The 24,905-nt window shown below is 38.6% G+C and overlaps 1 protein-coding gene across 2 annotated transcripts; it reads right to left on the minus strand.

Annotated features, from left to right (window-relative positions):
- Nucleotides 1–12,510: 12,510 nt before the first annotated feature.
- On the minus strand, nucleotides 12,511–24,845 carry LOC311085635 (uncharacterized protein). 2 transcript variants are annotated; one of them, XM_084118177.1, is made up of 3 exons: nucleotides 24,661–24,845; nucleotides 15,882–15,918; nucleotides 12,511–15,631 (listed from the first exon to the last, which is right to left on the minus strand). In XM_084118177.1, exon 3 carries the CDS (start codon nucleotides 15,571–15,573, stop codon nucleotides 13,609–13,611), a length of 1,965 nt encoding a protein of 654 aa, XP_083974303.1. In that variant the 5' UTR covers nucleotides 15,574–15,631; nucleotides 15,882–15,918; nucleotides 24,661–24,845; the 3' UTR covers nucleotides 12,511–13,608. The 2 variants fall into 2 exon arrangements, with proteins under 2 accessions (XP_083974303.1, XP_083974302.1); XM_084118176.1 differs by lacking the exon at nucleotides 15,882–15,918.
- Nucleotides 24,846–24,905: the final 60 nt, after the last annotated feature.

Raw genomic sequence — 24,905 nt, forward strand, 5'->3', positions numbered from 1 at the left:
TATATGCTTGAACACATTAAAGTCCCTGTAAAGTCAAAATTAAGTATGTGTTCTGAGTCTATCACACCACAGAAAAATGTGTTATTAGCCACCCAGCCAAATTTGAATGATAAAAAAAGCCGTCAAGTACATAAAATAAGCTATCAAAATATTGAAAAAATGAGCAGTAGTCTCTGCTCTCAAACGCTGCGGGCGTGTCCGCTGAAACCACGCCCACTCGCGGGAAAGCTGCCGTCGTCACACTCAACTGTCACCGCTACAGCCGAAATGGATGCTCCTAGCAGCTTAATTGGATTATCAGTAAATCCCAGTTGTCTCCGACTAAAGTTAATAAAACTATCTCGTGTAAAATGATCACTACAGAGGCGGGTTTTGGTGGTGATCCTCAACTCTCCATCAAGTTGGCTCTTCACAAAATTAATCCACCTTTTCTTGATGTGATCGTTTTTCGGAAATTTAAACAAGAACACCGATCTGTTTTGAACGCGATCGCATCCAGGTAGTACGCATTTCCGTGACGAAGGCATAGCTAGTTAGCAAACTGTAGGCTGTAACAGAGAATGTAGAAAGCTGTAGTATATAATACTGACAGTAACTCGCGATTGAGCGGCAAACTGATAATCTGCTCTATTTATATTGTTAGGGGAGGGGCCAGCGTCAGGGGCTCCAGTGCGTCATCAAGTAGGGGCGTGTCCAATAGCTCAGGGGGCCTCAGTGCGTCATCGAGCCCCCGTTTTAGCCCCGCCCAGAAAATCCGTAACACAGCAATGGTGAAAAACTGTTTAACGGTCTAACTCCACAATTGACCCTTCGCTAAGCCCCGCCCACCGTAGTTACTGTTGCTACGCCTGTCAAGCTTTTGCGCCTGGCACGTCTATTACAGTATGTATGCACTGGTTTCAGACATTCCTAAGGACATAATTAGTCATTTTTGGCGAACAGGTGAAAATATGAGAGAGCAAGACTGTAGTATGCATTCGAGGGCTATATCCACGACATAATATGCAAACGATTAGAGAATAATTTCATCAAAATTGAAGCTAAAGTCTATAACGTTAGGTCCCAGCGCAGGCAGCAGCCGCCCCATACGCTGACCATTCAAATGGGAAACACACAAATTAAGGAACAGCTTTGTGCATGCACAGAAGTGAAATGTGAAAATATTCAAATATTTATAAATCAAACAGCTTATCCATATGTATCGTGGAATAAACACAAGACATTAGCCTGACCACTTTGCAATGATAACATTTTCCCGCTTATATTTTTAGCGCGCCAGGCTAACGTTACTGCTCACACGTCGTGGGTCACATAAAGTGATTACTGTTATGAACTGATTAAGTTTGCATACCAACCTTTTCCTTGGAGATCTCCGGCAAGCCCCCTGATGTTCCCTCCCTTTACTAACTGAGTCATTCTACGAAACGGGTGCCATTTCCACTTTGCAATTTTCCAAATTTTCATTAAGAACAAACTTATTTTTTAAAAACTTACACCTTTAAAGATATGTTAATCCTCCCAAAAAATATATTTTCCCACCTCAGGCACAAAATCCTTAATAATATTATCCTTTTTATTCAGGCATGGGAGTCTTTCTTGTACCACCCCGTCACGGACAATATGCCATTAGAGTAGTAAAACAAGAAATATATTTTTAAAATCTAATGTTTTCCTTATAGTAAATTGTCCCTTTTTTGTAAACCATCAACCGAAAGTCTGTAATTTAATCCATTATTTTTTTTCTTAGTTTTTTAATCTTGAAATATGAATTCGACATGTCAATGGCCTCATTGTTTGTACTGAAAAAACAAATTCACTTAAAAAATACAAATAAAGTTACATTTATTTGATTAGTCCTCACAACAAGAACATCATTCAACATTAATTTATGCAAAATTGTATTTCCTTTCCCTAAAATTTTAACAAAAATGACCCCGTGACGGGGTGGTAACTGATGTCACGGAGTGGTTCACTGTGACAGGGTGGTATGGACAATGTGTTTCTCTATATGATCTGTTGGTTTTAAACTTTATAAAACATATATAATATATTTATAATATACACATATACACATTTATAATATACACATATTTATATAAACATTATAATTATATAACATAATAATTAGAGATTTAATGGAAAACTTTGGTCATGCTCTGAAAAAAAGAGCATCATATTAGTATTAGTAGACTGTCTGCTTAATATCTGCTAACAATTTATTGGTCTTTTACTTTTACAACTACTTGTCACTTTTACTAACTCGTACCCTGATCTATCAGTCTACTAACACTGTACTACAGTCTACTAATACTCAACTGAGAGTTAGTTGACATGTAGTTGAAAAATTACTTTTTTACTTTGTAAAGTAAATTGTACAGGTGAACAGTAGTGAAGTATTTTTACTTTATCAGTGTTTTTCTTTGGAAAACCTTGAGTGAGTGAGTGAAAGCGATATAGTGAGTGAGTGACATGTAGTGAGTGAGTGAGTGAGTGAAAGTGATATAGTGAGTGAGTGTGTGAGTGAGTGTGTGAGTGAGTGAGTGAAAGCGATATAGTGAGTGAGTGAGTGAGTGAGTGACATGGTGAGTGAGTGAAAGCGATATAGTGAGTGAGTGAGTGAGTGAGTGAGTGAGTGAGTGAAAGTGATATAGTGAGTGAGTGAGTGTGTGAGTGGGTGTGTGAGTGAGTGTGAGTGAGTGTGTGAGTGAGTGAGTGAGTGAGTGAGTGAGTGAGTGAGTGAAAGCGATAGAGTGAGTGAGTGAGTGAGTGAGTGAGTGAAAGCGATATAGTGAGTGAGTGAGTGAGTGTGTGTGTGAGTGAGTGAGTGATTGAGTGAGTGAGTGAAAGCGATATAGTGAGTGAGTGACATAGTGAGTGACGGTGTGTGTGTGAGTGAGTGAGTGAGTGAGTGAGTGAGTGAGTGAGTGAGTGAGTGAGTGAGTGAGAGCGATATAGTGAGTGAGTGACATGGTGAGTGAGTGAGTGAGTGAAAGCGATATAGTGAATGAGTGACATGGTGAGTGAGTGAGTGAAAGCGATACAGTGAGTGAGTGACAAAGAGATGGTGAGTGAGTGAGTGAGTGAGTGAGTGAGTGAGTGAAAGCGATAGAGTGAGTGAGTGAGTGAGTGAGTGAGTGAGTGAGTGAGTGAGTGAGTGAGTGAAAGCGATATAGTGAGTGAGTGAGTGTGTGAGTGTGTGAGTGTGTGTGTGAGTGAGTGAGTGATTGAGTGAGTGAGTGAAAGCGATATAGTTAGTGAGTGACGGTGTGTGTGTGAGTGAGTGAGTGAGTGAGTGAGAGCGATATAGTGAGTGAGTGACATGGTGAGTGAGTGAGTGAGTGAAAGCGATATAGTGAATGAGTGACATGGTGAGTGAGTGAGTGAAAGCGATACAGTGAGTGAGTGACAAAGAGATGGTGAGTGAGTGAGTGAGTGAGTGAGTGTGTGTGTGAGTGTGTGTGTGAGTGAGTGATTGAGTGAGTGAGTGAAAGCGATATAGTGAGTGAGTGACATAGTGAGTGACGGTGTGTGTGTGAGTGAGTGAGTGAGTGAGTGAGTGAGTGAGTGAGAGCGATATAGTGAGTGAGTGACATGGTGAGTGAGTGAGTGAGTGAAAGCGATACAGTGAGTGAGTGACAAAGAGATGGTGAGTGAGTGAGTGAGTGAGTGAGTGAGTGAGTGAGTGAAAGCGATAGAGTGAGTGAGTGAGTGAGTGAGTGAGTGAGTGAGTGAGTGAGTGAGTGAGTGAAAGCGATATAGTGAGTGAGTGAGTGTGTGAGTGTGTGTGTGAGTGAGTGATTGAGTGAGTGAGTGAAAGCGATATAGTGAGTGAGTGACATAGTGAGTGACGGTGTGTGTGTGAGTGAGTGAGTGAGTGAGTGAGTGAGTGAGTGAGAGCGATATAGTGAGTGAGTGACATGGTGAGTGAGTGAGTGAAAGCGATATAGTGAATGAGTGACATGGTGAGTGAGTGAGTGAGTGAAAGTGATACAGTGAGTGAGTGACAAAGAGATGGTGAGTGAGTGAGTGAGTGAGTGAGTGAAAGCGATATAGTGAGTGAGTGACATGGTGAGTGAGTGAAAGTGATATAGTGTGAGTGAGTGACATGGTGTGTGAGTGAGTGACGGTGAGTGTGTGTGAGAGTGTGTGTGTGTGTGTGAGTGTGTGTGTGAGTGAGTGTGTGAGTGTGTGAGTGAGTGAGTGAGTGAGTGAGTGAGTGAGTGAGTGAGTGAGTGAGTGAAAGCGATTGAGTGAGTGAGTGAGTGAGTGAGTGAGTGAGTGAGTGAGTGAGTGAGTGAGTGAAAGCGATATAGTGAGTGAGTGACATGGTGAGTGAGTGAAAGCGATATAGTGAGTGAGTGACATGGTGAGTGAGTGAAAGCGATATAGTGAGTGAGTGACAAAGAGATGGTGAGTAATAGGTGTGTGAGTGATATAGTGAGTGAGTGAATGGAATAAAACAGGATTGAGTTAACAGTAAAACAAAATTTTGATTAGCCTATCTTAGAATCCTTGATCCTTGATCCTCGAAGCAGAACCACCCCGTCACATCCCTTACCACCATGTCACAATAAAATATGTTACGGGGTGGTATGTGACGGGGTGGTAAATTTCATCCCAAAATGGCCACAGATCTTCCATGTGGTCAAGTTCCTCACCTAGCATACATGCATTCAATCTGAAATACAATTTTCTTTGCATTAATAATGTAAAAAAAATAATAAAAATCAGTTTTCTCTCTTTATTTTGCGTGACGGGGTGGTTGATTTGAGCTTGACGGAACCTGCCTAATATGAAAAAGGAACAAATAACGAATGTAAAAGAATGTCAGTACTTGCCTGCTTTTGTTCTTGGTGGCTACAAGGTTCAAATGATGTCACTTCCACTTTGTGATGTCATTTAAATCAACAGTCCATGATTTATAGATAAAACAAGTTAGTGTGACGGGGTGGTAAGTCAAACTGAGGGACGCACACAAATCATAAAATATTTACAAAAAAAATAAGGTTTATTTTGAATAAATATATCTTATGTAAAAAGGGACACAAATATAATCCTGAAAATAATAAATGTTTTATAAAAAACAATAACTTATTTGGTGATATTTTAGATGCAAATGTCATGTTGGTCAACACGGACATGTGAAATTGGCTATGTACTAGTGAAAAAAGTATTAAAAATAGTATGTTAATCTTTAAGAATAGTATTTTATCATATATCATGTTAACAAGAACACTTGAATTAATAACTTTAAGCTTTGGAAACACATTTTGGGACATTTTTGTGCCTTATGCATCTCATCAAATGTTGCGGACACAAATGGCACCCGTTTCGTAGAATGACTCAACTACCTTTTACTTTTACTAGAACTAACACCGGGAGAGTCGCGATCGGATTGGGGTAACGTATAGTTTGGCCGTCGATTAACAAAATGCTGAAATATATTTTTAAGTAACGTTAAATTATGTCAGTGAGCCTCCGTCTTGCCTTTAATCACACTGCTTGATCCACGAGCTGGACAATAACTTTATTCTAGAGCTGCTATAAAGCCAAAACACTTTACTTTTAATTTCCTATTATCAATGTAAAGCTGCTTTAGAACAATCTACATTGTTAAAAGCGCTATATAAATGAAGATGACGCCCGGCATTTCTCCCCTTGGGTTTTAGGTTTCGGGAAGGGAACAAAATCCACCACCCCGTCCAAACTTTTAGGATACCGGGTATCAGATTTGCACAATCCATACGCACAACGCTTCGGCATGTTTCCCTCTCGCTTGAAAGCTTGCCAGACCTCCCGCGCCTACTTACGGTTGCTAAGCCACGATTGGCCTGTGGCGGTTTTCGGGCGTGGCTTAGCGAAGGGTCAATTCGGCACTTCACAGTTCACAGTCTTTGTAATATGTTTTAGCAATACATTTCTAACATTTATAATGTGTTTAGAATTTTTTTTTAGAATTGCCTTTACAGGGTCTTTAACTACTCTATGTTTTTACCTGATCTCGGATCAGTTTTATAAGTTTGGACATTTAATTAACTAATTTGTATAGCCTAATACAAATGGAGAGTAGTAGATTTGTCTCTAATTAGCCTGATTAAGAAAAAATAATAATCAATTCACAAAACACGGTACAAATCAATAAAATATGAATTATACAAAACCATCATATGCTTCATTTTGAAGGGTTGGTATTTGATGGTTTGTAGATTGCATTTAGTAGATGAGACATTCAAATAAACATTTGTAATTGGTTTCTAAAAGGTGTTTTATGCATGTTTGGACTGAGTTTTCACTGCATGTAGGACATCTGAACTGTAGATCCATTTTTTTTATCTTCCGTATGGATATAATGAAATATACCACAATTAAAGTAACCCAATGAAAAAAAAGCATAAAAAATAGGAATATACAAATTCAGAAATAAATGTACACATTTGTTAACAAGAAATAACACTTTTTACATTGTTTATCAGACTATAACAAAGTGATGTTAGTCGATTTAGGAATTCCCTAATTTATCAATTCTTACAGTTTTCCCTCCTTGACTCCGTGGGTCAAATTCAAATGAGCTCCTATGAAGTCACTGATCAACGTCTGTTGTAATCCTTGAGAAAATTGTCTTTTCAATGTTAGCATCTGTAGAAGTTCAGAGGACTGTGTTCACCTGTAGAACACCTGGTCTCACCAGGTGTATGTTGCTTGAGTCCAGCAGGTGGATGAATGCATTCAGGTTCTCTTCCTGTGATGCGAGCAAAGTTCGTAGAGTCAATCTGGACCTTTGTGACTTGTTCAGTTGATGTGTCATTCCTCCATGGAGAAACTTCTGCTTCTCTGGCACCTTCTCCACTATGATGATCTGACCCTTCTTGACCGATCCTGTCACCTCCAGCGGTGCGGTTGTCTGGGCAGACCTCAGTGGATGAAGGGCTTCTCCTTAGTTCACACTGCTTTGTGTGAAAAGCTTGAGACACCTGAAAAGCATCTTAAATGTCCACTTCACGATTGAGCACTTATGAACTTGAAGTCGTATGGAAATGCATGGGAACACATAATGCAACAAAACAAAATCATGTCATGTCTAATATAAAATATCATGTTCATGTCAGCAAGTGCGAATGGTACATCTGGTCTCAAATGTTTCTCAGGGTCATGTAGAAGGGTCTCATTTTTAAATATCCAATTCTTCACTACCACTGTGATGTTAAATGGTAGTGGAATTTAAATATTCTTGGTCTGAATTATTCAAAGGAAATGCAGCAAGAGGTCGGTGTAACCTAAATAAATAACAGCAATAATAATATTCAATATAATAATCACTTTGTACATGAATCCTCCAATGCAAGCCACCTATGCAGATCTAAGAAGTGACTTGGAACATGTTTAAGCATATAAGAATGGAGATTGTTAATTCATTGCAACAGTGTTATGTGTCTGTGTGTGTATGTGTGTTTGTGTTTGGTGCGAGAGAGAGTGTGTGTGTGGTGTGTGTGTGTGTGTGTGAGTGAGAGTGAGAGAGAGAGAGAGAGCTGGCTAAGTCACAGTCGATGACAGGGCTAAATTGTAGATTTTGTAATTGATTGAAGTGCTCACACTTCAGATCTATCCGTTTTTATGATATTTCTGTTATTAGTGGTAAGTTGAGAAATCAGGGGCCCTCTGATTTTCCAACCACCTTAATAACAATCAGAAAGTTTGAACATTTTGAAATTTTATAGCAGGTCTGTCTCTGCTTTATACTTTGCATCATTGACTTGTGACTGTAGTCATTCATATGTATATTTCAGTGTTTTCCAATGAGTTGGCAGTGTGTTGTGAATAGCGTATGCTATGTTTGTCTCTTTTAGACTGTCATGACCAACCTATGTGTGTGAAGCTATCTGGATCTGTTTGTGTGAAGATGACACATCTTCTTATTATGTGTAGTGTTCATTTTTGAGGGTATAGTGATGGAGGTGTGTGTTCAGTGTTCACTTCTAGGAGATGGGTGTAATCTAATCTATAACAATTGTGTTGCAAATTTAGTTCCAGTTCTAAACTGGGAGGCCATATTTACGCAGTGATGTACTATTGTGAGATGAATGGCCTCTTGAAGTGTCTTTTCACCCATCTCCCGAGTCTCAGGTTATGTTCTATCAATTCCGCTGCCCTGGATTTGCTCCAGGTGGGGTCCGGCCCCTCCTGGCATCTGTCTTCCGAGGATTTTGCAGAAGTAAACCTGAGACATAAAACAGAGGAGAGCGAACCACAGACAGATAATTCCAATATTTCAAAAACGTTAAATTCAGACGTGTGGAATTCTTTTACTTGTTCCATTATCATGTCAGTTGCAATTTTAATTCCAGATGTCACATGAAACCGAGTTTCATTGACCACGTCTGAATTGTTGCTGTTGTCTCAGTGTGTTGTGACACCTGAAGCTGCTTTTCCAGTTCAGCCTTCAGTCTGCTGCATGTGCAATGCACATTGCTTTCTCTCATTACAGCCAGATCTCTGGGTTGTCTGGTTAGCATTTTGCTGTTTATGGTGTCGTTCACACATTTTAGTTAGTGCAGATATTTTTTGACCTGCAAAAAACTGTGGTACTTCTGTCTGCTGTTTAGCATTTCACACCCTCCTTGTAAATTTACTTCTCTGATTAGATTACATTTTAGTTGTTGCACAATGTGGTTTGCTATTACCTGTGCCACAATTCTAGCCGTGTTTTCTAACGGTGAAAAATAAAGGCATACCCCTCCCCTTTTTTGGCACTGGGTAGCACACAAATAAAATTCTGTTTCAGAAATTCAATTTTAATGACGAAAGTCACACTTCTCCAATTATTATTATGCTCTGCGAGTGTAATATAATGTTTATTATAATTCAAGTTATAATATAATTATATTCTTTAACAATACAAGTCAAATTATATTGTTTTCGGTCTCTGAAGAGTATCTGGAACAACAGCGCATGGTCAAATCTCAGCTTGTTCTCATGTCTCATTTGAATATTAAAAGGCTTTTTTGGCTCTGGGCTGATAAGATGTACATTCGCTATTTCTCTTTTTTCTTTGCTAGGTTTAAAATACCTTTTCTTCTCATTTAGTCTTTTTAAATGGCCATTATAACGTTTGTTTCTTCTATTTACTCTTACTTTATATTTTTCCGTTTATAGATAAGGAAACTATATCGCTTTGCAGTCCTTCCCAAGGATGCACGACACAAGTGGCCAGTCCCGAAGATCAGGAGCAGAGGCAGTTGGCTAATTCTCTAGGATTTTGCCGTATACGCGCAACAATCAAAGAGATTTTTGATAGCCCCCTTGGATGCCCTTCAGGAACTCAATTCAATCGTTTTACTTTAGTAGGTTTTGGCTCTAGATTAATCAAGCCTGTACATTTATCTAAAGTAACATTAAATTAGAACAGAAGACATCGGAACACATCCACCCACCCCAGTCGCCAGCAAACTCCCTGATATCAGCTGTTAGCCGTCGCTAACCTCTGACGCAAACTTGTGGAAATATACGAATCCGTTAATCTATTTTGGAAAAAACAAATCTTAGAGTAATTCAGAATACATTCAAACATAACAATATTTAGTTCTCTGAAGCCTTAAATATAAAAATGTTTTTGTTTCAGGATTAATGAGATGCATTCGTTTCTGATTTTCCGATTTCTTTGTCTTGTGATTTACATCGTAGCCACCAAATTTAGCATAGACACACGTGTTTAATTCAGTTTTACACAGGACACACAGCCTAGAATACAACATCTACAACCCTTTTACCTAAGTGTTCCAAATACACTCACAGCAAAGCAATAGAATACAACATCTATATCACCTTTGCCTAAGTATTTCAAATACACTTACAGTAAAGCAATCCTGTGTTAAAGAATAAACTTTAAATTAGCCTATGTGCATCTAGCACAAACAACTATAAAGTGTGTTCTAGCACAATGTGTTAAGCACGACTACAAATTTGAAAATCCAAACAAAATATGCATTGCTCAGAGTATAGTATCCTCAAATATTTGAACAGCTTGACGTCAAAATCAGGATGCGTGCGATCATAGCTAGTTATAACGGCGCCTTTTTATACTTGTATTATCCCAGCGTGTTACAATGTTTTAGAGTTTATTCTGCCATCGTTTTTACAGACTCGCCACATTTAACAGCTCCTGTCAGTTGTGTTGGATATATTTTAGAGATTACTCTGCCATCGTTTTTACAGTCTCGCCATATCCCCAACCACCTAACAGTGATAACCAAGCAAAATTTTCTAATTTTCCCGAATTTTTGACTAGATAGCATATCAAATACTTTAGAGGTTTACTTTTCAGAGGAACTGAAATAAGCCAAATTAAATTGAATATCTTAATTTAATTCCATCAATGTTAAAGTTTTAGCATTTAGCATTAGCCTTGAATGCAGCATGGACAATAGCATTTAGCATTAGCCTTGAATGCAGCATGGACAATAGCATTTAGCATTAGCCTTGAGCGCAGCATGGCTTTAGCATTTAGCGTAGCCTTGAGCGTTTTGAAAGCAACATGGACAATAGCATTTAACATTAGCCTTGAGCGCAGCATGGCTTTAGCATTTAGCGTAGACTTGAGCGTTTTGAAAGCAACATGGACAATAGAAATTTGCATGCAGTGGTCGCATCTTCATGGGGGTGTGGGACCATTTGCTTAGAGACCAACCCCTCCTTGTATGCTAGTTATCCATAAACCTTCAAAAACCTTATTACCTTGTGTTTTACTTATTTTGGAAATAGGACATTTGTACCAGTCGCACTGTGACATTTTAAATGATACCAAACATGAAAATACTCTGTGATAATCATTCACATTAAACTATACATTTTCTTGGGTGAAATCAGGTGATCGTCTGAGCATGAGAGAGGGGTGAGGGGAGAGGGAAAGAGATGTAGATTAGGATGACTCGGAGGTGAGACTTTCGTCTCAATGATGCATGAGAGCCAGTTCAAATGCTAATCTCCAGAGAGGTCCTTTTGTCCTCTCAGGGCCTGGTCACCCCCAAAACAGACTGTCTGGAATTCCCTAATTTATCAATTCTTACAGATGTCTTTAAAGTTCATGTGCATGTAAAGGCAGACGTCCCAAAACTTTTGGCAATATAGTGTATGTTCTCATTGATATTGTTAATTGAAGCTTATAGAGTCGGGCATTGTGAGAGAATGTGTAAGCAAGTCTACCTCCATTTATACAGCATTTTCCTTCAGATCAAAACAAACTGTGATTGGTTGCTTTACATGTCCTTGGGCGGTCCTTTACAAATCAAAGCTGCGATGGAGTCCAGAGCTTCTGCCATCGGTCTGAATGTCTGGCTTTGCGAGACGAATAATTTAGCAGCTCGCATCACATATTTACATACTCATCTAAATGTTGATCACAGCACTGTGTTCACCAACAGTATACCGCGGCTCAGACATTTCAATCTTCTTTTTACCCTTGAGCGAATAATGAAAGAGATCTTCACCGTCTGTGAGTATAGCTATGATATTGTATAATTCATATTTTTGTACATAGCTGTAAATAAGTTATTTATTAAATACTCATAAATCTGCATACTGTTGGGTACCACATTTCCAAGTAAATACAATACTTTTTTAGGTTTACTTTACCTTATTTATTGATACTGTTATGTTTAAATAAGTAATAAATAATGTTTCAATAAATAAGCTAAACCCACCGGCCCTCCTCAACATTTCGATTTAATAATCCGGCCCTCGAATGAAGCTAATTGAATAGCCCTGACCTAGGGGCATAACATTGCTCACTTTTCATGCAATTCATTTCATATAGTATAGCTCATAAGTCAAGTCTCAACTCTTGTTTAAGACATTGTTCATATGTAAAAAATATGCTTAATCCAATATGGAATGGTAATGCTTGAAAGTTCTGTTTTCTCCGATTTGAGGTACAGTGGATAACTTTGGTTATACCAGCTATAATCCTCTAGATAGAAAGGTCATCTTGGACTTAAGTTGAAGCTTATAAACTTGGGAAGTTTTTCATGTACATTTGAGGCAGTGATATATATATAATAAAATGATGATGAAAAATGATCACTTTTGATGACAATTTGTCAGGCGGACAGCCATTTTTTAGTCTTGTGGGGTATGTTGAGGGTGATATTTGACAGAAAAAAGGCAGCAATGCCCAGAATCTTTTTCTGCTAGTTTTCCCTATGTGTCAGGATACACCATGCAAAATTTTAGGGTTATATGGCCATTTATGTAGCTGCAGTACCTTTATATTCACAATTACATCATTCCACCAAAAGCTTTTCCCAAAAAGGGTGTTTTTTGGCCCCTGAGACCAAACGGGGCCGAGTTGGGGGTGCTCATTATCAACTTGTGATGGCCCAAGGTATAAGATAATAGGAAATAATAGTGAAAAAAAGGTAGCAAAAAACATCCTGAGGAGTGGACCTGGCTCCCGGCCTATAGGGGTAAACAGTTTAGGACCCAAGGACCAGATGTTTGAAAGAAGACCCGGAGTCAGAATTATAAAAAATTGAAGAAAAGTTTTACTGAAGATAGTTTGCAGTTTCATCAGCAGAAGTCAGCTTCAAGACTCACACAGGAGTTCGTAGGCCGCCCCGCTTACAGTTACAAAGATCACAGCAGTTATACCATTTCCAAGGTCTAAGCTACATCATTGCTTACAGGTTGAATGATTCTGATTGGCTAAGAAATTCATAAACAGTAATTTTCCACACATATACAGATAGACAGAAGCATATCTCCATAGATTATGCCGCTGACACTCAGACCCTGAAGTCAGGCACGTCGTGACCTTCCAGGTCCCAGATTTGGGTTGCTGGGTGCCAGCATGTCTCGAACAACAACTCAGTCAATCTCCAATAATGCCAGTGGTTCCTTAACCTGTGAGCAAGACGACTAACACACACACACACCGACACACATCTTTTCCAAGGTTGGATTTGGCCAGGCTTTTAACTATAAACAGGAGTCTCGTCTCAAAACATCAAGATAAGTTCTTACTCTCAGGATAGGACACTTTAGTCTTAATGGAAAATATAGGCTTTAACTGACAAATGGTCCCTTAAACTATAGACTTCAATGACCCCTATATGTTTTAACATGTTGAAGACCTTTCTCAAACACAAAACATGTCTCCATTTCATTTCTGGAAGCTGGGCTAAATAAGCAAACTATGTTACTGCATTCAAATATCAAATACTGACATTAAAGAATACATGAAAAGAACATTTCAGTAATCATACTGGTAACTTCTATAACAAAGTAAAATCTCCAGAGAAGTCATTCAACTCATTTGATATTTAGAAGGAAAAATATTGATTAATACTTTGATTATAATCACTCATTACAAATACATTGGAACAGCAGTGGATTCCAATCCACTCCCTTCACTTTGTTCACTGTGACAACTTTGAATGATATTGCTCAATGGCATATTTTTAAAGTACCCAGGCATGAAAAACTCTTTCGACACAGAGAACACATGTGAGGCTTCTCCTGTGTATAACATTCAGGTGGATCTTCAGCGATTTGTTCTTTGATCAGTAATATGGTCTTTCTCCAGGATGAAAACGCAGATGTAATTTAAGTTATTAGTTTTTAAGAGTGGATTTTCATGTGTCTCTTAAGGTTTACTTTTAGTGTGAAACTCTTCCCACATTGATCACATGTGTGTGGCTTCTCTCCAGTGTGGATGCTCTTATGTTTTTTTAGATCTCCTGACTCACTAAATATCTTGTGACATTGTGAACACTTGTAAGGTTTTTCTCCAGTGTGAATTCTTTGGTGCATTTTCACTTCACTATTTGTAATAAAAGTCTTTCCACAATCAAAGCACATGTGATCCTTCAAACCACTGTGTCTTTTCTGGTGTAAATTTAAAACACTAAGCTCTGAAAAACTCTTTCCACACAAAGAACACACGTGAGGCTTCTCCTTTGAATGAACGTTCAGGTGCCTCTTTAAGGAATCTGCCCCAAAAAAGTTTTTATCGCATTGATCACAGTTAAATGGTGTTTCTCCGGAATGAGAACGCAGATGTAATTTAAGTGAGTTTGCATGTTTGAAACTCTTACTGCACTGATCACATGTGTACGGCTTCTCTCCAGTGTGGACTTTCATGTGTTTAGTAAGGGTTGCTTTTTGGGTGAAACTGTTCCCACACAGATCACATGTGTGTGGCTTCTCTCCAGTGTGGATTTTTGTGTGATTAATAAGGGTTAGTTTGTGTATGAAACTGTTCCCACACAGATCACATGTGTGTGGCTTCTCTCCAGTGTGGATTTTTGTGTGATTAATAAGGGTTCGTTTGTGTGTGAAACTCTTCCCACACTGATCACATGTGTGTGGCTTCTCTCCTGAGTGGATTTTCATGTGATTAATAAGGGTTTGTTTTTGTGCAAAACTCTTCCCACACTGATCACATGTGTGCAGCTTCTTTCCAGTGTGGATGTCCATGTGTCTCTTAAGGTTTACTTTTAGTGTGAAACTCTTCCCACATTGATCACATTTGTGCGGCTTCTTTCCAGTGTGGATGTCCATGTGTCCCTTAAGGTTTACTTCTAGTGAGAAACTCTTCCCACACAGATCACATGTGTGCGGCTTCTCTCCAGTGTGGATTTTCATGTGATTAATAAGGGTTTGTTTTTGTGCAAAACTCTTCCCACATTGATCACATTTGTACGGCTTCTCTCCAGTGTGGATCCTCTTATGTTTTTTCAGAGATCCTGACTCACTGAATCTCTTGTCACAGTGTGAACACTTGTAAGGTTTTTCTCCAGTGTGAATTCTTTGGTGCAGTTTCACTTCATCATTTGTAATAAAAGTCTTTCCACAATCAAAGCACATGTGATTCTTCACACCACTGTGTCTTTTCTGGTGTAAATTTAAAACACTAAGCTCTGAAAAACTCTTTCCACACAAAGAACACACGTGAGGCTTCTCCTTTGAATGAACGTTCAGGTGCCTCTTTAAGGAATATGCCCAAAAAAAGTTTTTACCGCACTGATCACAGTTAAATGTTTTTTCTCCGGAATGAGAACGCAGATGTACTTTAAATGTGTTTGCATATGCGAAACTCTTCCCGCACTGATCACATGTGTACGGCTTCTCTCCAGTGTGGATTTTCATGTGTTCCTTAAGGCCTGCTTTCTTTATGAAACTGTTCCCACACTGATCACATGTGTACGGCTTCTCTCCAGTGTGGATTTTCATGTGTTCCTTAAGGCCTGCTTTCTTTATGAAACTGTTCCCACACTGATCACATGTGTACGGCTTCTCTCCAGTGTGGATTTTCATGTGTTCCTTAAGGCCTGCTTTCTTTATGAAACTGTTCCCACACAGATCACATGTGTGCGGCTTCTCTCCAGTGTGGATTTTCATGTGATTAATAAGGGTTTGTTTTTGTGCAAAACTCTTTCCACACTGATCACATGTGTGCAGCTTCTCTCCAGTATGAGCACTCATGTGAAGTTTAAGACTTTTTTTGTGTGGGAAACTCTTTCCACAATGAGGGCAGGCTCTATTTTTCGGTAAGCAACTCAAAGATTTGTCCAGTTTTGACATGATGATGCTTCTCCTCCACAATTCAGTTATTCAGTCTTTGTTTTCTCCTCCATCAGGTCTAAAATTAAAGATAAAAAGGTTTAATTTTTAGTAAAAAAAAAATCAAAGACAGAAATGTGAAGGGAAAATACAAAAATGACTCTGATGTAATAGCAGAAAGTAGACAATTTCTATACAAAAGTATAATAGTTTATAAATTAATGATATGCCCATGGAACTTGAATAGGCTAATTCATAATAATCTTCCAAATATTGTTTTTAAAGCGATACTCCACTTTAAAATGAAAATTCTGTCATCGTATACTCACCCTCATGTTGTTTCAAACCTGTATGAATTTCTTTCTTCTGCTGAACAGAAAGGAAGATAGTTAGAAGAATATCAGTAACCAGACAGTTTCTGGTCCCATTGACTTCCATAGTATATTTTTTTCCTACTATGGAAGTCAATGGGACCAGAAACTGTCTGTAGTGCTGGGCGGTGTACCGGTTCATACCGAATACCAGTGTTTATTTTTGTTATGATATGAATTTTTAAAATACCACAATATCATTAATTTATATCATTAATTTATCATTAATTTATATCAGCATATCATTAATTTATAAACTATTATACTTTTGTATAAAAAATTTTCTACTTTCGTTTAATAACGTTCGGAACGCGGCGCGGCACGACACTGTTTGAGAGGGTCCTTTTTCTCTGTTGCACTGTGGTGATGCACGTAAAGCGTGACTTTGAAGGTTGCTTTAAAATATGCTGATATATAACCAGTTGCCAACTGTGTCATATTTATATCGTTTTCACTGTGCTGTATGTAAAATTAGCATTATCTTGTCACCAGATCACTGAGAGCCCTGTTACAGTGTTTACATACTTTTTATTCACATATTCATATATTTCTAAACAATTACTATGTGAAAAATACTGTAATAGGATTGCAAATTTAAGAAGTTGCCATCTAAAGTATAAAAGCATGATTATTTAAAAAATTTGTTTTATAATTTATTTATAATTTATTAAATATTGATTAAAATAAATATATATAAAAATATCGGCTTTATATCGGCCATCGGCCACCCTGCTCTCTAAGATATCGGCATCGGCATCGGCCATCAAAAAACCAATATTCTAAATATATATATACCAATATATGTTTTTTTTTCTACAATATTCACTCATGACTGTAAAATAGGGCATTCTAAGTCAATCTAGTGCAGTATTTCCTCTCTCACTTAGGCCACGTTTACACGGAAACGATCTGAAGAGAAAACGCCAAAGTGATCACTTTTTACTCTGCGTTTAGACGAGCGTTATGGGGGGAAAATCTGCGTGCATACAGTGATGCAAAAGTGTGTGAAATTCAATGTAGTATGCACTCCAGGCGGCTAGGTGGCAATGTGAAGTACTGATCGGTGCCTTTACTGTCTAGCAGACTTTTGCGTTTTTACCGTTTAAATGGAAACGCGACGGTGGAGCGTTTTTAAGATTTCCACTCTGGAGGGTGGTTTCACTTTTTTGCGTTTTTAAGCCCCAAAAACGCCGTCGCCGTCTAAACGAAAGGCACATCTGATAAAATATTTTTACGTTTTCACCCGCGAGCGTTCTCGTGTAAACAGGGCCTCAGTGAAAAATGTAGCCTGGTAATACCAAACTCTGCTACTTCGCTTTGCTTCGTAGACAGAGTCTGGCATATCATAATTGAAAAGCGTTTTCTTTCTCGCGGGGGGCGCTTGTCTTAAGTTTAAAATCATTGGTTACCCGTAAGCCAATCACATAACGTTTGGTTATGGCGTGTGTTATGCGCATGCTCAGCCGCATCGAACTTCCACTGTAAACACATGTATGATGCGAAAACAAAACCATCGAGCGAAATACCGGAGTGAACATGGCTGTGAACGACTTTTGCAGATTATGTGAAGTAAATCTACGCATCCACGGTACAATCAGCGTCTACGTCACGGCCCGCCCTCTGTTCATTGATTGGTCGGCTGTTTTCAGGCCGGAGGAAAACGGAAAGCTATGACGCTGTCTCAGACTGACTACAGAAGCGAAATGAAATTGAGCGGAAGTACGAAGTCTGACGTAGTCAGGCTATGAAAAATGTGTTTTACACCGAGTCATGCTTTAAAAAAAAAAAAAAAAAAAAAAACAGTCATATACCGTGAAACGGGTGTAATTTAGAAAAATACTGTGATGTGGATTTTTGGTCATACCGCCCAGCACTAGGTTACTGACATTCTTCTAAATATCTTCCTTTCTGTTCAGCAGAAGGAAGAAATTCATACAGGTTTGAAACAACATTAGAGTGAGTATATGATGACAGAATTTTCATTTTAAAGTGGAGTATCCCTTTAAAGGTGCTCTAAGTAACTTTTTTACCTTAACTGAACAGCTTCGGAGTCATTGGATCTGTTATATTATTTCAGGTTGAATGGTGGTCGTTTCGCACCCCCCTGGTGCCCGTGAGCGGAAAATCCGCACTTGCAACTTTGAGCTGCCGGGCCGCCGGCCGCCGCGTCAGGAAGTATCGCGTGATATCAGGTCTCGCGATGTAAACAATTGCTTTACGGCCAAAAGAAATCTGCTAAAATGCTGTCATTATTGCGCTCCCTCACGCTGTTTGAACCCGAATGAAGAAGATGTTTTAAAGAATGTCCCATCTGCTTTGATGTCGTTGATCTACTAGCTTCTGGTGTCTGAGAATCGCCAACGAGTTTTTACAACAGTGTTGTCAAATATCTATTCCGAAGCTGTGGGGGGAGCTCTAGAGAGAAACCTGCGAGCAAAAAGCGAGAATACAGCGAAGAAATCCCGAAACTACTGAGCCCTGCTTTAAAGTGTGGATTTAAAAATCTTGCTTTCCCCTGTTTGATTTCATGGAAGCAGACACCAGTGATTTTGGCAAGAGATCTCTTATTTATTATATATAAGACATAGGAGGAAGAGACAATGGATAAAACAAAGGTCTTGATTCAACTTCTCAGTCATCTTCTCTGCCTTTCTGACAACAGGGCTTGGTTTTATAGTACTAGCCAACATCTCGTCATCTCTCTGCCATAGACAAAGACTATCAGTTATTGTATATGCTGACCAGAAAACTGCATTATCAGAGAAACACATGATGTGAAACACATGATTATAATGTGACTAAAACAGTGAATCCCCAGAGAACATGTGGTTCCCATTAACAATGTATCTCCTTATGCTATGCTCGGTGAAAAAACTGCACATACATTTCAGTCTAACTTCAACACACTCAAAGTCTCCCAAAGTCTCTCCTCCATGATTCACAAAATACAATGATTACAAATGATTATAAATATATATAAAAATTATAACACAGATACAGTGAGGAAAATAAGAATTTGAACACCCTGCTTTTTTGCAAATTCTCCCACTTAGAAATCATGGAGGGGTCTGAAATTGTCATCGTATGTGCATGTCCACTGTGAGAGACATAATCTAAAAAAAAAATCCAGAAATCACAATGTATGATTTTTTAACAATTTATTTGTATGATACAGCTGCAAATAATTTGAACACCTGAGAAAATCAATGTTAATATTTGGTACAGTACACTCAAAAAAATAACTCTTTGAATGAACATAAAAAAATCATGGAAAGGATTTCCACATGATTAACTTGCTTTATTTCAGCATTATGCAATTCTGTTATTCCAATTTAATGTACTTACGTTGGGTCAACTTTATTTATTAAGGTTGATTCAACTTATTTACTATGGTTGGGCACAGCTTAATTTAATAGTGTCAGCCCAACTAATTTGCAATGTTTTGGACCAACTAATTTACTTAATTTGCATCCAACTTATTTAATATTTCATACATTTTTGTGACACATAATTAAATTGATAGACTATAAATAGCTATCAGCTTGCAGTAACACATATTAGCATCTTAAATGCGAAGATTTACATGTTCCTTCAACCAAAGCATTTGAAAGTAACTGAATCAGTCCACAGTCAAACAAAATGCTCCACTCTTCTCCACAATGGTAACCCACTGTAATTTAAATGGTTCTAATCATTCCAATGTAATTGGACATTAAACACAATTACACACAATCAAGTCTTCCCCTTTTCTCAAAAAAACATAAAATAACACTTAATTTTAAAATGTATTCTCTCTTAATTCAACCATATGCAAAGCATGCTGGGAACTAACAAGCACAGCCAAGTTTCAGTTAATGCAACACAAATATTCAAGTAATCCAACACAAACGGATTAAGTAAACTTAAATTTTTACATATAAGCAGATTGAACACAATCAAATTAAGTTAGGGCAAAATGGCAGTTGGCGTTGCACTATACTGCCACCATCTGATGTAAGAATTTTTTACTTAACATAAATGGTTTGTGTTTAGACAACGCATTAGGATTTTGTACTGTTAAGTTGAGACATAATTACATGGACCTTAATAGAAAAAAAAACATTTCAAGTCAACAAACACAATTATTATAAGTAAACTAAATATAAATATATTATGTAAAGTGCACAACCTTCCACGTTCATTTTTTTGAGTGTAGCCTTTGTTTGCAATTACAGAGGTCAAACGTTTCCTGTAGTTTTTTACCAGGTTTGCACACACTGCAGGAGGGATTTTGGCCCACTCCTCCACACAGATCTTCTCTAGATCAGTCAGGTTTCTGGGCTGTCGCTGAGAAACACGGAGTTTGAGCTCCCTCCAAAGATTCTCTATTGGGTTTAGGTCTGGAGACTGGCTAGGCCACGCCAGAACCTTGATATGCTTCTTACAGAGCCACTCCTTGGTTATCCTGGCTGTGTGCTTCGGGTCATTGTCATGTTGGAAGACCCAGCCTCGACCCATCTTCAATGCTCTAACTGAGGGAAGGAGGTTGTTTCCCAAAATCTCGCAATACATGGCCCCGGTCATCATCTCCTTAATACAGTGCAGTCGCCCTGTCCCATGTGCAGAAAAACACCCCCAAAGCATGATGCTACCACCCCCATGCTTCACAGTAGGGATGGTGTTCTTGGGATGGTACTCATCATTCTTCTTCCTCCAAGCACGGTTAGTGGAATTATGACCAAAAAGTTCTATTTTGGTCTCATCTGACCACATGACTTTCTCCCATGACTCCTCTGGATCATCCAAATGGTCATTGGCAAACTTAAGACGGGCCTTGACATGTGCTGGTTTAAGCAGGGGAACCTCCCGTGCCATGCATGATTTCAAACCATGACGTCTTAGTGTATTACCAACAGTAACCTTGGAAACGGTCATTGACCAGCTCCTCCCGTGTAGTTCTGGGCTGATTTCTCACCTTTCTTAGGATCATTGAGACCCCACGAGGTGAGATCTTGCATGGAGCCCCAGTCCGAGGGAGATTGACAGTCATGTTTAGCTTCTTCCATTTTCTAATGATTGCTCCAACAGTGGACCTTTTTTCACCAAGCTGCTTGGCAATTTCCCCGTAGCCCTTTCCAGCCTTGTGGAGGTGTACAATTTTGTCTCTAGTGTCTTTGGACAGCTCTTTGGTCTTGGTCATGTTAGTAGTTGGATTCTTACTGATTGTATGGGGTGGACAGGTGTCTTTATGCAGCTAACGACCTCAAACAGGTGCATCTAATTTAGGATAATAAATGGAGTGGAGGTGGACATTTTAAAGGCAGACTAACAGGTCTTTGAGGGTCAGAATTCTAGCTGATAGACAGGTGTTCAAATACTTATTTGCAGCTGTATCATACAAATAAATGGTTAAAAAATCATATATTGTGATTTTTTTTTTGATTATGTCTCTCACAGTGGACATGCACCTACGATGACAATTTCAGACCCCTCCATGATTTCCAAGTGGGAGAACTTGCAAAATAGCAGGGTGTTCAAATACTTATTTTCCTCACTGTACATACTACTACTGATTATGAATATTAATAAAAAGTAATAATAATACTAAAAACAATATTAGATAACAATTTTAGTCTTCAAAAGCTAGGAATGCACAAGTGTGAATATGTGAGTGCAAAAAACGATCCCACGCAGAGTGTTTCCATACAAAGAAATACAGAAAACAGAACAAAGAGATGAATGGAGATATGAGAGATTAAGTATTAAGTAAAAGTATTGAATCAGTAGATTACTAAACAATTAAAATATACAAGTTCAATATTCATTAAGGATGCACCGAAAGAAAGAGAAAAGTGGCCTAACCGTCCCACCCCGCACCTCAGTGTTCAGTGCTCAGCACTCAGGTTTCACTCTCGCTCTAGACGTTATCACTGTGCAGTTTGAAGATGTGCTCAAGAATAGAAAATTTGATTTTTTCTCACGCAGAGATACAACATAAAAGTCCCTGCTTAATTAGTGACGATGGAGGACAGCACTACACATTCCAACATCCTACACTTTAGGCTTGTGATATTAATCTTATTTTGTTTTCGATTATGAAATCATTAATCATGTATTTACAGGCGATGAACCCCACATCCTACTGTCATCTCAACACAGCGGACCACCTTTGCCGTCCATCATGTCCCTCATTGCTGTAGTCAGACTGGAATCTGATCATGGATGGGAAAGGGACAACAAGGCTATCGTTGCCAGAGTACACCATCTGCCTCATCACCTCATACAGAGAGCCTGAACTGAACCCTGTGAGACTCGTCTCAACAGCAAGCACTCCCATGCCATGAGCGAAGCATATTAGAGCGAGGCTTTGACATGCTGAAAACACACTGGTGCCCTTTTTTATTCACAGCCAGAGGTGAGCCATGCCTTTGTGCCTGAGGTTGTTGAGTGCTGCGCTGTGCTTCACAATCTGAGGCAATAAGGGCTGGCGGAGTGATGGAGGGTCTCAAAAGGGCCGGTGGAGTGATGGAGGGCTAACTCATTGGCGCCTTCGCCATTGGATGTGCAGTTGCTGCAGCACAGCCAATGAGTGAGCCAGTCATTCTCTGTGCTCACTGTGCAGCTGCAATGCCTTTTACATAACTCTACATAATAAAATTAAGAGATTTATATCATGTAAATCAAAAGTGGTGATGGGTCAGTCTGCTGACACCAGACCACTTGCAAACTGAAGCTCTGTTAATAGTCACACTCGTGAAATAATTAGTACAGCAACATCAGCAGAGATCTGACTTTATTCTAAGTGTTTGTGGTAGAAACAGATTATGAGTCAGGATAGCCGAACGAGTATAAAACTGCCAACTTATTAAACTATTATTAGGCCTACTCAATAACAGAGATGACTAAAACATCAATAATGCATAAAAAAATACAAATGGCACCAATCTTTACAGTACAATAGCCCTGCTGTAAGAAAACACACAGCTAAAACCATCCTAAATTGATTGGACTGGACTTCTGGCTGGTTATTGGACACTTTTTTTAGCTGGTCAGGCTGGTCTTAGCTGGTCAAGCAATGATCATAAAACCCTTTTGCTTAAAAAAAAAAAAAAGTCAGGGCGTAGTTTTCGGTTTCCAGTGTCAAGTAGGCTACCCCTGGTGAATGTATAAGTCCTCTTTACTGGCTCAATATATAACGTATTCAAAATATAAATTTTAACGACGTAAACGTCAAAAGAGAAATAATGAAATAAAATCACTGCAGCACGGCTTGAGATCAATTCCCAATTCCTGTTTGGACTAATATTATCAATCAATCCAAATATCGAAATAATAAAATCACAAAAATGACTCATGCTGAGTCCCAATTCGCATACTATCCGTCCTAAATAGTATGCGAAACTAGAATTAGTACGTCCCAAATCGTAGTATGTTGAAATGAGTATTCAAAAGATACCCGGATGGTCTACTATTTCCGGTTAGAATTCGAAGTGCAGATCAATGCACACTCTAACGGCTAATATTGCCCACAACCCATTGCGTGCGGGAGGGAGGAGCTTTGTGGTGATGTAAACATGGCAGCCAGATGCAGCAGCGGAGATGCGCCCTCAGTTTTTAAGTGTAAGAATTCAAATGTTTAACCCTAATTTAAGTTATATTTTATTGTCTCGTAATATTAATGGGTTTATGTTGTGCCAAAAAAGTACCATGTTTATCTTGTAGGGTCCGATGAAGATACTGAGCGCCTCATTGGAGTTATCAGGCTACAAAACAATAAATAAAAAGGCTCTAGTCTAGTACAGTGTCATGCAAGACTGCAAGTGTCTTTTTTTATGTATTTCTTTTGATGTTTCTGTCTTAGATTTATACCTTACTATAAACCCTTATGAAAATAAACACCTTTTTCTACACTAACCGTAGTTTAACCAGACTGACTTATTTGTAGTAATACTGTGGCTGTACAAATGTTAACTTTATCAGTCCAACCAAAGAAACATGGTTACTACACTTTTACTATAGTAAAAACATGGTTCATTTTCGGGGTATTTTTGAGTATTATACATAAGTATAAAATACGTTAAACAATAGTTATACTATAAACTTTAAATATTTTAACTCAGAAAAAAAGTAACGTTAGCTTTCGTTACACACATTGCACATGGACGTCAGAACCAGCCGCCTCACAAACGACCTGCGTTTGGTTGATCTACGACGACGCCCTGCTTCACTCCTCAATTTGGTAAAACACATTGTAAATGTATTGTGGAAAAAAAGATGGGAATAGTAAATAAAATTATATTGGACATAGTTGTATTGCATGCTACAGTATACATAGATTCCCTTGTACACTCTTAGAAATAAAGGTTCCAAAGGGTTTTGCAGTGATGCAAGAACCATTTTTGAATGAATGAAATGTAAAATGTTTTGTTAACAGTCGCGGTGTGCGTTCAAAAGTATGTACACTCAAAAGTAGGTACACTCAAAAGTATGTACTTTTTACTCACAAAAAAAGTACACTGTTAGGTCGTAGTATTTAGGCGAATTGGAACTCAGCTTCAGTTCTTGCCGAGTAGTTTCTCACAATGCTGCTCACAGCATATGCCTGCTGCGCTAACTGTTTAGTCAGCAGACGCCAAAAAAGACACATAAATGGCACTATACTCAAAGAAAACTACAGAAATGACCTCGAAAAATGTTACTTACACTTAAAATAGGCTACTATACGAGGTACAGTGAGCTAGTGAACAGCTCAACTTACCTCAGTCTGAACGTTGAGTGAATGACTACATGCGTCCAATGAATGTTCATATCCACCCTAAAGTGTATGCGAGATTAAATAATAAGTGTGTCCCAAAGTATAGGACCTATTAGGCCTATGTTTAAAAGAGTAGCCTATGCCAGAAGTCCCCGTCTACTGGTGTACTATTTCCGAAGTGTGGATCCGTCATCCGTGCAGGCGTACACATATAACATTCTAAAGGCTGCTTTGGAGGAGGAACTACA

This window comes from Abramis brama, assembly GCF_963993115.1.
Source record: "Abramis brama genome assembly, chromosome: 6".
In the NCBI taxonomy this organism is placed as follows: Eukaryota; Metazoa; Chordata; class Actinopteri; order Cypriniformes; family Leuciscidae; genus Abramis; species Abramis brama.

Bases quoted from the DNA above. Each gene is read 5' to 3' on its own strand.
- LOC311085635 (XM_084118176.1), bottom strand. From the start codon at position 15,573: ATGTCAAAACTGGACAAATCTTTGAGTTGCTTACCGAAAAATAGAGCC.